This window comes from Zingiber officinale, chromosome 8A (assembly GCF_018446385.1).
Source record: "Zingiber officinale cultivar Zhangliang chromosome 8A, Zo_v1.1, whole genome shotgun sequence".
Taxonomy (NCBI): Eukaryota; Viridiplantae; Streptophyta; class Magnoliopsida; order Zingiberales; family Zingiberaceae; genus Zingiber; species Zingiber officinale.
In genome coordinates this window covers 134,838,596-134,853,664 of record NC_056000.1, presented here as the reverse complement: position 1 = coordinate 134,853,664, position 15,069 = coordinate 134,838,596, and the positions used below count along the sequence as shown (strand labels likewise).

At 35.6% G+C, this 15,069-nt stretch overlaps 2 protein-coding genes across 2 annotated transcripts; both read left to right on the top strand.

Annotated features, from left to right (window-relative positions):
- Positions 1-2,418: 2,418 nt before the first annotated feature.
- Positions 2,419-3,537, top strand: LOC122011304 (transcription termination factor MTERF8, chloroplastic-like). Its single transcript, XM_042567691.1, has one exon. It carries the CDS (start codon positions 2,419-2,421, stop codon positions 3,535-3,537), a length of 1,119 nt encoding a protein of 372 aa, XP_042423625.1.
- An 8,801-nt stretch (positions 3,538-12,338) lies between these two features.
- On the top strand, positions 12,339-14,501 carry LOC122011303 (zinc finger MYM-type protein 1-like). Its single transcript, XM_042567690.1, has 4 exons — positions 12,339-13,269; positions 13,375-13,569; positions 13,975-14,136; positions 14,191-14,501. Exons 1-4 carry the CDS (start codon positions 12,339-12,341, stop codon positions 14,499-14,501), a joined length of 1,599 nt encoding a protein of 532 aa, XP_042423624.1.
- Positions 14,502-15,069: the final 568 nt, after the last annotated feature.

The following is a 15,069-nucleotide window of genomic DNA, read 5'->3' as shown; positions in this document are numbered from 1 at the left end:
TGTATAAGTAATTTTGCTTAAAATGAAATAATATATTGTTCATATTGTAGCAACTATTCGGTAGCTATTATACATTGTAGTAATTACTCAATAGTTGCTAAAACATATTTTGGGTATAAAATATTTATAGAACGCTCTTTTGATTTTTTTTTGAAAAAAAAGATATTCTTTTAAAGATGTGTACAATTTGTTCTTTTCATTTTTATCTAAATAATAGATTGTGTAAATCAAAAGTTATTATATTATCTTAAAGAGAAAAGTAATCTTGACAATAATTTCAAGATCACTTATTCGAAGAAAATGTGTCAATGTTTACATTAAATCAAAGGTTATAGTATCTAAAGAGAGATATTTGGTCACTAGCAAATAAGTTAGTGGTGATGACCAAAATGAGGTGAGTTGATCAACTTGATCGAGATACAATCCCCTTGGGTAATGGTGTAGCAACGACAAGGTGTTTTGTGGGTTACTCAAGCATCCATGATTCAATCTCAGTTATGGCGCATTGCAAGATATTCTTCTCTAGTGAGATAGAAAAGTTGGAAAGTTGCCTGTTTAGTAAGGAGTTGTGCACGCTTTTGGATTTGCTTGGTGGGTGGTTTGCTAAGACAAGTCATCCACCTTCAGGATTAGTCGGATTGCAATAACCAAACACTTGGATTATTAAAAAAATGTGAAACTATTGTACACCCAGTAGTTTCTTTTGATAGTCATTGTAAATTACTCCCGTAGTGTAATAAACCCTGACAAAATCAAGTGTTAGGTGAGAAGCTATTGTGCTTTCGAATTTACCTGGTGGGTAAAAGGAAGATCATGTACTTCTAGGACTAGTCGGGTTGAAGGCCTCCATATCTAGATGAAAAAAAAATCACAATTTCTTAGAGGGCACTTTTAAAATTGTTGAATTCTCAAAATGCACACTTAAATTTTATATTGCCCAAAGGGCCATGGGCGGAGCACGTTACATTGTCCTAATTAAACTTTGTCCCGCACACACCTTGCTCTCGCTTCGCCCTTCACACACTCTTAGGCCTCCGCACACCCTCAAGCCTCTGCAGTCCACACTCCACACTCCACAACAAGTTACTTGCCTACTTCCTCTGTAGCACGGAAGCTCAGTCAAAGTAACCCTAATTCCCTAAACCTTTTTTTCCTTATTCCGAAAAAAGATGCGATGCTGGCTTCTTTATTCTTTTGAAATTTACTTTCGATTTGGATTTAATGGTTAAATCTTGATTATAGATGTTTGATTTGTGGCCTTGTTGTGATTTATGAACTGGAGTCGGTCGTTGCCCCACTAGGCAACGACGTTGCGACCTGTGAAGTGAAGAGCTTCAACTTTGGCACTATTATTGGGCCTACCCCGAAATTGGACTGAGGGACCTGCCCTAACAAATTACAAACACCGAATTAATATCCTAGCTCTGCCTTGCAAAGAGCACACTTATTTTTTATTATACCCTTCAAGTCTTTCAACCTTTAAAAAATTAAAGAGCACGCTTATTTTCGATTATACCCTTCAAGTCTTTCAACCTTTAAAAAATTGTTTTTTTATTTAAACTGAACCAAACAAAAGAAATTATAGTTTCATACAAAAATGATTGTAGCCTTCAAAAAGTCTTCTTTTTTGTAAAATAAAATATGTCATTAATTCATGATTATCCTCTGAATGTATAAATATTTTTAATAAAATTTAAAATTTTAATCAAATTTAAAAATAATTTAAAATAAAAAAAAGTAAATAAAAAATTATAAAAATTAAAGGAACGTTAATAAAAGTAAAAAATATTTATTTTATCATTTTAAAAATATCTAATTACATGAGAAAAAATGGAATAAAATTTAAAAATAAATTACCTAGTGTTGATTTCTTGAAACTATTATTATCTTAGTGTTGATTTCTTGAAACCAATATCACCTTCGTACTAATTGCAAGAAATCAACAATCCTGTAGCATTATTATTCAAAGACTTTGAGACAATTAGTATGGACACATAAATTCTTGAAAATTTTTGTATGGGTCTCTGAAATAGGATTTCATAGCATAAATTCCTTTCCCTATACTATCCTTTTTTACGACATGTCAATTTTTTTGAAATTCAAATCAGGTTGAATAACGTCAAGCCAGGAGTGATCGATCTGACTCTACAAAATTTTTTATCGGTCACTAAGATAAATTGATAAATCGAAAAGTACTCGTAGAAAGCAGCTCAAGCTCACTATCCTTTAGTTGCGTGCTTCATTTATCCCCAAATCAAACAAAGATTCTTTGGGAATCCATCTGGATTTTGATTTCCAGTTTGTGGGCAGATTTAAGAAACTGGAAACATACAGGGGGGCAAATGTGAAGTTGTCCCCGAAGCGGGTTTCAAGTAGGGTTTTACAGTTTGCTCTCTGGTCGGACGGCGCGCCGACGCGATGCTTCGCTCCCTAGTCCGCTGCCATGCGCTCCCTCCGTCGACGCAACTCCGTCGCGTCCTCTTTTTCTCCACCGGAACTTCCGTCTCCTCCTCAGGCGTCACTGCTTCTCCCGATCCCCACTTCATCGTCGAATACCTCATGAATACATGCGGGTTCTCCGCCGACGATGCTTCCAAGGTCTCTAAGTTTTGCCCTCGTATTAAGTCCACAGAGAAGGCCGACGCCGTTCTTGGATTCTTCAGATCTCAGGGCCTTGATGGTGCTAATCTGAGAAGGATAATAGCTTGCAAACCAGGATTGCTCGGCTGGGATGTGGAGACGAACCTCGCCCCAAAGTTTAAACTTTTGCGCGAAATGGGATTATCTGAGTCCGACATCATCGTTATCGTTTGGCGGCACCCTACAGTTATTGGCTCCAGCAACGAGAACGCGCTTCTCCGCCGATTTAAGGTTTGGGAAAGTTTATTGGGATCGAAGGAGATCCTTCTCAAGCATCTCCGGAGGTCTGGATGGTTTTTCAGCTGCAGCATTGAGAATGTAGTGCGCCCCAACATGAACTTCTTACGGGATGAATGTGGTATTCCTGAAGACCGCGTTTCTCTTGTTATTAAAGGGGAACCCAGCTTCATCGCCCAAAACCCAGATGCCCTCCGGGCTCTGGTAGATAGAACTGACGGGCTTGGAGTTCCCCGAGAATCTATGATGTTCCTCTGGATCCTTGATGTGCTGCACAAGGTCAGCAGGGAAAAATTTGAGGCCCATGTAAAGATCATGAACAGCTTTGGTTGGTCGAACTTGGATTTTGTTACTGTAGTCAAGAAGCATCCAACTTTTTTACGTCTTTCAACAAAGGTATTGCAGAGAAAGATGGAATTTTTAGTTAAGGATGTTGGAATGGCACCTTTAGACATTGCTAAGATGGCAGTCGTTTTACGATTAAGTTTGGAAAAGAGGTTAATTCCTCGATTTCATGTGATGGAGATTTTAAAATCTGAAGGGTTATGGACTTCACAGATGATGTTATCTACGTTTTTCTCATCGCCGGGACCAAAATTTTTGCAGAAGTATGTACTCCCTTACAAAGATAAATTACCCAAACTGCATGATTTCTTGTGAGTTGTAGCTGAGTTTGAGAGGAATATCCAACAGGGGTTTATTTGGGTATGATTTTTTTCTTGGATAACTCGTTCTAGTTTCTGATATACGCCACTTATTACTTTCCTTGTTGGCCAATTATAAATGTAATTGCTAATACAGACATGAGGATACTAGTTTTTTTTTTTTCAAATTTATTTTCTAGTACCTGATTGACTTGCAAAGCACCTGTTTTAGGAAGTTGTCAGTTGAATTCCTTGCAAAGTAGAAGAAACTGTCTTTTAAAATTTTAAAAAAGTGATTTTTTCCCCTGTTTTCTTTCAGCAAAATTTGATTCATGTTGTGTGGTACAGTGACATCTGCCAAGGTTAATGAGAAGTCACTTTCCTTCAACTTAACCTATCTTATCTCTTAATATTGTTGAAAGCTGAAGGAGAATAGCATTCTGGTTAGAAGCTTCTTTGTTGAGCTTCATTGAAAATTTCACTCTTATTATGTGGATAGTCTGTCACCTACTTAAATTTCCTTTTTGTTAACAAATTCATTGAAAATTACAGTCTATTTCTGAATGCTGTCAATTACAAATTCTTACATATATGTGAAACACTGTTTGCCTGAGATTCTTCTTGTATAGTAATTTGAATTGTAAAGTATGATAAATGTCGATTAGTGGATTCATGAGAACTTGAGGTGCGAGGAGTATACAGACCAAAAAGAGCTTATTTATTATTATTATTCAAAGGTATCTAAAGATCTTATACTACTATATGTATGGTTGTTCTCAAAAGAAGCTCAGGCAATCACCAAGGCAGCTTTGGTTGTTGACTTATATCTCATACTTAACTGCCCCTTTGATCTGTTTTACCTCTTATTGCTTAAATTTTCAAATAAGTATCTCGTTTTACCGCTTATTGCTTTAATTCTTTAATTTTACTGCTTATTTATAAGTTGTTTGATTGGATTTATATTCCTCAGTAATTTGTATGTTACTGTGTTATGTGCTTTCTTGCATGTCATTGGGTTATGTGTTTTAGGGCCTTGGAATATGAAGTAATAAAAGGCAGCCCGGTGCACTAAATTTCCGCCATGCGGGGTCTCGGGGAAGGATCCATTGTACGCAGTCTTACCTTGCTTTTTGCAAGAGGCTGTTTTCAGGATTCGAACTCGTGACCTTTTGGAATATGAAGTAATAAAGGGTAAAAATTAAAAGTCTTGCTACCATGTGTACCAACTATTCTATAGCTGTTAAAATGTATAATAATTAATATAATACTATTGAAATGTTATAGTAGTTATTTAGTAGTTTCTACAATTGTATAATAGTTATTTAATGATTTTTATAATTATTTTAAAGTCATTTTGATGAAGTTTAAATCATTTTGATCAAGTTGTTAAGAGTATTTTTGATATAATAGGATTTACAATTCAAAATTTTAGGGTTTAAGGGTTAAGGTTTCGAGTTTACCTATAATTGTGTAGGAATTATTTAATAGCTTCTATAACTATGGAGCATATATTTAGTAGTTTCTACTTTCTACAACTATATAGTAGTAGCTTCTATGACTATATAGTAGTAGTTTGTACAACTATTTTAAAATCATTTTGACCAATTTAAAATGATTTTAATAAAGTTTGAACGATTTTAATTCGGTTAGTAAAGATTATTTTGAAATAATAATGTTCAAGGTTTAGGATTTTACACAAGATTTTAAGGTTTAGAATTTAGGATTTAGCTATTACTTGTAGCAATTAAAATTTAAGTAGTTAATACAACTGCTTTAAAATGATTTTGATCAATTTAAAATGATCTTGATGAAGTTTAAACAATTTTGATCAAGTTTGTAAATACTATTTTGATATAATAGTACTTTGTGTATAAGTAATTTTGATTAAAATGAAATAATATATTTTTCACATTGTAGCAACTATTCGGTAGCTATTATACATTGTAGTAGTTACTCAATAGTTGCTAAAACATATTTTGGGTATAAAATATTTATAGAATGCTCTTTTGATTTTTTTTGAAAAAAAGATATTCTTTTAAAGATTTATACAATTTGCTCTTTTCATTTTTATCTAAATAATAGATTGTGTAAATTAAAAGTTATTATATTATCTTAAAGAGAAAAGTAATCTTGACAATAATTTCAAGATCACTTATTCGAAGAAAATGTGTCAATGTTTACATTAAATCAAAGGTTATAGTATCTAAAGAGAGGTACTTGGTCACTAGCAAATAAGTTAGTGGTGATAACCACAATGAGGCGAGTTTATCAACTTGATCGAGATACAATCCCCTTGGGCAATGGTGTAGCAATGGCAAGGTGTTTTGTGGGTTACTCAAGCATCCATGATTCAATCTCAGTTACGGCGCATTGCAAGATATTCTTCTCTAGTGAGATAGAAAAGTTGGAAAGTTGCCTGTTAAGTAAGGAGTTGTGCACACTTTTGGATTTGCTTGGTGGGTGGTTTGCTAGGACAAGTCATACACCTTCAGAATTAGTCGGATTGCAATAACCAAACACTTGGATTATTAAAAAAATGTGAAACTATTGTACACCCAGTAGTTTCTTTCGACAGTCATTGTAAATTACTCTCGTAGTGTAATAACCCTGACAAAATCTACTGTTAGGTGAGAAGCTATTGTGCTTTCGAATTTACCTGGTGGGTAAAAGGAAGATCATGTACTTCTAGGACTAGTCGGGTTGAAGGCCTCCATATCTAGATTAAAAAAAAATCACAATTTCTTAGAGGACACTCCTAAAATTGTTGAATTCTCAAAATGCACACTTAAATTTCATATTGCCCAAAGGGCCATGGGCGGAGCACGTTACATTGTCCTAATTAAACTTTGTCCCGCACACACCTTGCTCTCGCTTCGCCCTCCACACACTCTCCAGCCTCGCACACTCTCCAGCCTCTGCAGTCCACACTCCACAACAAGTTACGTGCCTACTTCCTCTGTAGCACGGAAGCTCAGTCAAAGGTAACCCTAACTCCCTAAACCTTTTTTTCCTTGTTCCGAAAAAAGATGCAACGCTGGCTTCTTTATTCTTTTGAAATTTACTTTCGATTTGGATTTAATGGCTAAATCTTGATTATAGATGTTTGATTTGTTGCCTTGTTGTGATTTGTGAACTGGAGTCGGTCGCTACCCCACTAGGCAACGACGTTGCGACCTGTGAAATGAAGAGCTTCAACTTTGGCACTATTATTGGGCCTACCCCGAATTTGGACCGAGGGACTTGCCCTCACAAATTACCAACACCGAACTAATATCCTAGCTCTGCCCCTGCAAAGAGCACACTTATTTTTGATTATACCCTTCAAGTCTTTCAACCTTTAAAAAATTGATTTTTTTATTTAAACTGAACCAAACAAAAAAAAATTATAGTTTCATACAAAAGTGATTGTAGCCTTCAAAAAGTCTTCTTTTTTTTGTAAAAAAAATATATCATTAATTCATGATTATCTCCTAAATGTATAAATATTTTTTAAAAAATTTAAAATTTTAATCAAAATTAAAAATAATTTAAAATAAAAAAAAAAGTAAATAAAAAATTATAAAAAATTAAAGGAACGTTATTAAAAGTAAAAAAAATATTTATTTTATCTTTTTAAAAATATCTAATTACATGAGAAAAAATGAAATAAAATTTTAAAAATTTAAAATTTAAAATTAAAAATTTTTAAAATAAATTACCTAGTGTTGATTTCTTGAAACTAGCATTATCTTAGTGTTGATTTCTTGAAACCAGTATCACCTTGGTGCTGATTACAAGAAATCAACAACCCTGTAGCATTATTATTCAAAGACTTTGAGACAACTAGCATGGACCCATAAATTCTTGTATGAGTCTCTGAAATAGGATTTCATAGCATAAATTCCTTTCCCTAAACTATCCTTTTCTAAGACATGTCAGTTTTTTAGAAATTCAAATCATGTATGTCCATTAATAGATTTCAGTCAAAATTCATTGATGAACATAGCAAGATCTGATTGGACTCATTCCAAGTTCAATAAGTTTCTATAGTATCCCAGAGTACAAATATGTCATGAGTTATTAGCTTGAAGACATTCTCAATAGTGCTCAAAAGGTTTTTAAAATTTCAAGCTTTGAGGCAACTAGCACAAACCCATATGTTCTTGTAGGGGTTGCAAAACTATGATTCCACACCATAAATACCTTTTCAATACTACCCTCTTCCTACATGTCAATTTTTTAGAAATTCAAATTTGATAGGTCTAGGTTTCGGTCAAATTCATTGATAGAGCTAACAAACTTTGATTAAATCCATTCCAAGTTTAGTAGGTTTTTGCAGTGCCTTGGAGTCCAAATGTGCCCTAAGTTTTTGTTTGAAGCATTCAAGCAATATTTAAAAAGTTTTTAAAATTTCAGACTTTGAGGCAACTAGCATAGATCCATAAATTTTTGTAGGGATCTCAGAACTAGAATTCCACACCATAAATACGTTTCCTACACTACCCTCTTCCAATACAATTATTCCACCGTTGGATTGAATTTTACCGGTAAACCGTCTTCAAAGGAAAAATGGGTGGGGGGGATTGGATTTACAACTGAACTATCTCCAACCAGCTAGAAGAATCTTCATGGAGATGATGATGTAGTGAGTGATAATGCTCTACTCGTATCATTCGACCTCTGGAATGGACGCTACAATTGAACCGTCTCCAACCACCTGAAGAACTTTAGTGGAGACGATGGAGGGAGCGACACTTAACTATGTTGATCAAATAAAGAAAGTTCTCATTTCTACTCAGACCATCCCACTCCCAGCCTAGATGCTATTATTGAAACACCTTCAATCGCCAGAAATTCTGCTCATTTCTTTTCTTTATCTTTTGTTTGTATTTGCTTTGCTTTCTTGCTTTGCACTTTGATTGGTCTTGTCTGCACTTTGTGTTGTTTTTGTTTGCATTTCCCTGTTGTTCCTTTATAATGCTTGAGAATCGTAAAAGTTTTTTAAGTTTGATTGTCGAGTTTTGGATTCCATGACATGATTGGATCTTTGTTTGCATGTTGTCGGTTAGTGATGATGGATTTCTATCTTGATAGATTGAGTTTAATAGTTTATATTTACCGAGTGAGGATCTTAGCCGCTTATTCTTTATCTTCGTGTCTATAAGTTACACTCATAATATTTGTTATTCTAGAATTTACTTTGCTTCTTTTTGAGATTATAGTCAGAGGCATGCATGAATGTGATGGAGATTTCTTTCTTGTTCAACTTTTAGTTTATTTCCTTGCTTAGTTACTAGTTGAATAATCCACCTACCTCGTTCTAGTTTCTGATATGCTTTACTTAATTACTTTCCTTGTTGGCCAATTATAAATGTAATTGCTAATACAGACATAAGGATACTAGTTTTTTTTTTTTTTTTTTCCAAATTACTTATCTAGTACCTGATTGACTTGCAAGGCACCTATTTTAGGAAGTTGTCAGTTGAATTCCTTGCAAAGTAGAAGAAACTGTATTTTAAAATTTTTAAAAAGTGTTTTTTTGTTTGTTTTCTTTCAACAAAGTTTTGGTTGACAGTGACGTCTGCCAATGTCACTTAGAAATCATTTTCCTTCGATTAAACCTATCTCATCTCTTAATTCTATTGAAAGCTGATGGAGAATAGCATGCTAGTTAGAAGCTTCTTTGTTGAGCTTCATTGAAAATGCCACTCTTATTATGTGGATAGAGTCTATCACCTACTTAAATTTCCTTGTCTGTTAACACAAAAATTACAGTCTATTTCTGAATGTTGTCAATTACAAATTCTTACATGCATGTAAGGTACTGTTTGACTGAGATTCTTCTTGTATAGTTATTTGAATTGTATAAATATAGATTAGTGGATCAATGAGAACTGCAAGTAATATATCTGACAAATGAACACTTAGGATTATCTGGTGAAGCGTCAATTTAATTTGGTTTAAATTGTATAAAATGGAATTTAATCACAAATGTACAATTATTATTATTATATTAATGAATAAGTTGATAATATATATAATAAATAAATTTATATATTTTTAAAATATAATTAGATATGTAATTATCTTATTATATATTTTTTAAATTTATATATATTTAGATATGTGATTAAAATTTTTAATTATTTTAATAGATTTTATTTTCCCTAGAGTTCCTCCCCAATTTTTTTTCGCCGACAGCCGGTGCACCTTTGCCCGTCCCCCCTTCATGCGCTTCACCCTCCACAGCTCCTCCAGCACCGCCCTCCACTTCTCCTTCCCCGTCTTCCTGCACTTCACCCTCCATAGCTCCTCCAGCGCCTCCATCCACCTCTCCTTCCCCTTCTCTGACAGCCACCCCCCGCACCCTCCACCGCGCATCGCTCGGTTCAGCACCGAGCTCAGGTAGTATCCGAGCGCCAGCGACGCCCACGACAGTGACGGCGCCAGTGATCGCATCGTCGTTGGCGCCTCTCTGAAGAAGAACTCCAGCTGCCCAGCCAGCGTGAACAAGTCCGCCGAGCCCAGGAACAGTTATTGGAACGGCACCCAGAAGAATGTGATCGGCAGCGGGCCCTCAGACCCCTCCCCCACCTGCCTCGCCACCTGCTTCCGCTTCGCCTCCACCACCGCCGCCACTGCCATCGCTACTACCGAGAGCACTAGCTCGAACCCGATCCTTTGCAGGTGCGTGATGCCTGTCTCGTTCCCCATCGCGCGGCGCGCGAGGGGCACGATAGTGTGGTCGTATAGCGGCGCGATGGCCATGATGAAGACGACAGGGAAGACCGGCAGCGATGCCGACGGGATCGTGAGCCTGCCTACGCACGTGTCCATCGTCTCTGCCTGCTGCACCGAGAAGGTCGAGAGCTGCGCGAGGCAGCAGCTGAGCATGATGGTCGATGTGAAGATAGGAAGCAGCTTCATCACCACCTTGACGTCCTCCACTTCCTGCCATGAGCAGGAGAGCGAGCGGTGGAGCGGCAGAAAACCTGCTCTTGCTTATCTCCTATTCTTCAAAGGGTATTTTTGGAAAAAAAATATTGATAACCCTGGAATCACAGAAAACCTAAGATTTTCAAAATTTTCTGATTCCTGGTTCTATTCCCTAATTGCTGATGTGGCGGGAATGTTGCATTACCAGGTATCATCAATTATTTAAACCAAACAAGGTTATCGTTGATAACCAACTAAGGTTATCAGCGATAACTCCGAACCAAACACGCCCTAAAAGTTCAGTTCGATTACACCCTTATTTGTCGACATCATGACATCCCGTAATAAACCTTAACTCCACAAGATTTAAGTAAGAAGTAAGCAGAAATAAATCCGGAGTTTGAAGGATAAACCAACACTATGGAAGGCATAAAGAACATTGGTCAAAATCTTAAGTACTATTTCTTCAAGCAAATGGAACTTTGGTCAACTAGTTATGGTGGCTTAATAATATGTGGCATATACATGCAAGTGGCCGCGACAGAAAGATGAACTTTTCTTACTTGGCAAATCTCTTAGTCCAGTCGACCGCTATCATGTCATGCTTAGCTCGATTTGTCAAATATAATTGAGCAATGCTTGAGTTGCGGGGAGTATCTGCAAGAACGATAGAGGGGGAAAAACAACATAGGAAGAGCGAAAACGAATACGGTTCCAGGTCTAATTGAACAATTAACGAAGTAGAGAAAAAGATGTACACATATAGGGGTCAGGATTAGAGCATCTTCAAGGCTTGTGAAGAGATTTGTGAAATGGAAAAACTGAATAAAAAAATTTTAAACATTGTAGGCATAGACGGATGTATTCAAGGGCTATATTGGGCTATAGCCCAGCCCTATCAGCCCAAAAAAATAAAAATAAGTGAAATGTTTAATTCTCTATTCTGCCGTTTGCTCTTGACAGACTCCTCTTGATCTCTAACACTGCGCCGTTTGACGATACCGCGAACTCGAAGGCGGTGCTCGGCATCCAACTGTGGAGACGTGGAGTGACTCCTCTGCATCGGCACGACGACACCGTTGCACCAGGCCTGGTAGCGTATGTGTATCTCTGATCTCTCCGACTTCGAGGACGAAAGTGGAACAATTGGATAGGTAACCCTAACCCTAAATCCCTAATATTTTCTTTTCTCTTTCCTGCGATAACTTATTTGCAATTGTCTCCTGACTTCTGTTGTCGTGGCCGCCATTGAGCAGCCAACGTTGTGTCTTCATTGCCAATTGCCAAAGCATTGCTTATTTGCTTTGCACGTTGCGTCACTGTCGCCTTAGTTTTTCTAAAGCGATGATTTTGTCACTACTTGAGTTGTTAACTTGCTTGACTTGCTTTGGTAAATGGTAATCAATAGAGTAAATCTGTAAATATACTTTGGTAATCAAATAAAGTAATATAATTATTTTATTGATTAGTACCCTGTACCCTTAATTTGACTTTAACTTTTTAATATTTTATTTTTAGAATTAGATTATAATTTATATTTTATCTTAAACTAGTTCCTCACATAATTCTTTGAGTCATTAATTGTTTATTTATTTAGGAGATATAATTGAACTATCTTAAATGGAACATCAATCTGCTACATTGAAAGGAAAGACATTAATATCCTCTTTCTTTAAAAAGAGAGATCGTGAAACTAGTGAAAGTACTTCAATTCCTACTACAATGGAACATCAATCTAGTGAGAATCTTCTCATTCCTAGTGTTCAAATCCCTTCTATTTCTTCTCCTAACGAAGATCATCAGTCATCCTCTACTTGTATTGTACGAGATCCGGGAAAAAGAAAACAAATATGTGAATATCATGTTAATATACGAGATGAGATAAGACGTTCATATCTAAAGATGGGGCCTTATCAACCAGATATGTTGGAGTATCCGGCTACAAAATTTGGAAGTCAAAATCGTCGATTTCAGAAAAAATGGTTCCAGAAATTTCATTGGTTGGAATATTCGCCTTCAACAAATAAGGCATATTGTTTTTATTGTTTTCTTTTTCTGAATGATATTAATTCATCTAATATCTCAGCACTGGTCAATGAAGGATTTGACAATTGGAAAAGAGTAAATCAAGGAAAAACATGTGCATTTCTTGCTCATATTGGTTCTGTAGCTTCTTCACCGCATACTATGTGTGAGAGAAGGGTTGAAAATTTGATGAGACCTTCTCAACATATCGATAATGTGATTCATGTTCAAGCTAAAGAGGAAAAGGAGAAAAATCGTTTGCATTTGAGGACCTCAATTGTCACTGTTCGCTGGCTAGCACTTCAAGGTTGTGCCTTTAGAGGCAACGATGAATCTTTATCTTCATCTAATCGTGGAAATTTTCTTGAATTGGTGAAGGCTTTTGCAAAAATGAGTACAGAAATTAATGAAGTTGTACTAGAAAATGCTCCAAAAAATGCTCAATATATTGCTCCAGAAATTCAGAAAGAGATTTTACATATTATGGCCAATAGAGTACGACAGATGATTCGTAAAGAAGTTGGAGATAAAGTCTTTTGTATTCTTGTTGATGAAGCACAAGATATATCTAAACGGGAGCAAATGACCATTATCTTGAGGTTTGTGAATAATCATGGGATTTTGACAGAAAGATTTTTTGTCATCAAAAGTGTTAGTGACACTACCTCATTGAATCTGAAAAATGAAATATCAAATGTTCTTATACATTATGACTTACAAGTTAAGAAAATTAGAGGTCAAGGATATGATGGTGCTAGCAATATGCGTGGTGCATGGAATGGACTTCAGGCATTATTTCTCAGAGATTGTCCTTATGCATATTATATCCACTGCTTTGCTCATCGACTACGACTAACATTGGTTTCTGCAGCCAAGGATGTCAGCGTTATTTGAGAATTCTTTTCTCATTTAGACAATATTGTCAATATTGTCACTTCTTCTACTAAGTGTATTGCTGAGTTACGTACTGCACAAAGAAATGAAATTGAACATATGTTGGCAATTGGAGAACGTGATTTTGGAAGTGGGGCCAATCAGATTGGTAGTTTGCAACGGGCAGGAGCTACTCGTTGGAGTTCTCACGATGACTCAGTAAAAAGCTTGATAGGTATGTACGCTGCAACTTGCAAAGTTTTTAAAGTTCTTAGTGACTATTCTCCAAATGCAAGAGTTAAGGCTGAAGTTTGGGGAATTTACAGAAACATGGCAAGCTTTGAATTTGTGTTCATTTTGTACTTAATGCATAAAATTATGAGAACAACAGATACTCTTTGTCAAATTTTTCAAAGAAAATCTTAAGATATTTTGACTGCTATTACATTTGTCTCTACTACCAAAACTATCCTTCAAGAACTTAGAGAATGCGGTTGGGAAGAATTTCTTCATGAAGTGAAAGTTTTTTGTTCGAGAAATGAAATTGATGTGCCTGACCTTGATTGCCAATATAAGATCGGTCGTTCTCGTCAGCAAACTACAGTTGAGCATCATTACCACTTTGATGTTTTTAATGTAGCAATAGATTCCATCTTGATGGAGTTAAATACTCGGTTCAATGAGTCATCGATGGAACTACTTTCTCTTAGTACAGCTTTAGATCCTAAAAATTCATTTGACTCAATCAACAGTGATGATATTTGCAAACTTGCAAAGAAGTTTTATCCTGAAGATTTCACAAGTTAAGACATCGTTGCTTTGGAGTATGAATTGGTACATTATAAACTTGATGTAGTGCAAAATTTGAAGGTTTCAACACTTGTTAAGTTGTGTCAGCAATTGACTGAGAGTGGGCGATCAAAGGTTTACATTATGTTGACTAGATTGATTCATCTTATTTTGACGTTACCTGTTTCTACCGCCACTACTGAGCGAGCATTTTCAGCAATGAAGCATGTGAAGACGGCACTTCGCAATAAAATGGAGGGTGATTTTCTTGAAGATTGTTTAACACTCTATATTGAACGAGATTTAGCTAAAGATATAGATGTATATTCTATTATAGATGAATTTTATGTTTCAAAATCTCGTAGGGCACAATTTTGAGCAGTATAATGTAATAACTTTTTTTTTGGTTATATATCTATAATTTATTATATTTTTTAATAATAATATATAATTTGTTATATTAAATTTAAGCCCACCCCAACTCTAATTCGTGGATCCGTCCCTAATTGTAGGTATAACATTTGAAGTTTATAGTTTAAGCGTAATAGTGAAATTTTAAAATTATTTTTTTAAATTGATGTAATTTGCATGTAGCTATATTATGAGTTGGATCATATAAAAATCTTTTAGAGCTTTAACTATTAAAGATATTTTAATAGATTTTTAAAATATTGATATGACATGATGTAACATATTGGAATTATAAAAACGGTAATGCTAAATGGCCAGAATCTGGCCAGCTAGAATTCATGCATGCATGTATAAGGGTATTTTAGTAATATCATATGCATATATTAAATACATGCATGTACATACATGTATTATGATTGGATGATAGAGAATTCTAGCTAGCCAGATTCTGGCCAACAAGATTTACTCTTATAAAAAAAGTGATCATGTCCGAGCGCTGAGTCGACGGACGCTGGGGACGTGGCACGCTCCGCTG

Coding starts and splice junctions, on each gene's coding strand:
- LOC122011304 (XM_042567691.1), top strand. CDS start 2,419: ATGCTTCGCTCCCTAGTCCGCTGCCATGCGCTCCCTCCGTCGACGCAA.
- LOC122011303 (XM_042567690.1), top strand. CDS start 12,339: ATGGGGCCTTATCAACCAGATATGTTGGAGTATCCGGCTACAAAATTT. Junction 13,570..13,974: donor CTCAGTAAAAAGCTTGATAG/GTATGTACGCTG, acceptor TTTTTAATGTAG/CAATAGATTCCATCTTGATG. Junction 14,137..14,190: donor TTATCCTGAAGATTTCACAA/GTTAAGACATCG, acceptor AACTTGATGTAG/TGCAAAATTTGAAGGTTTCA.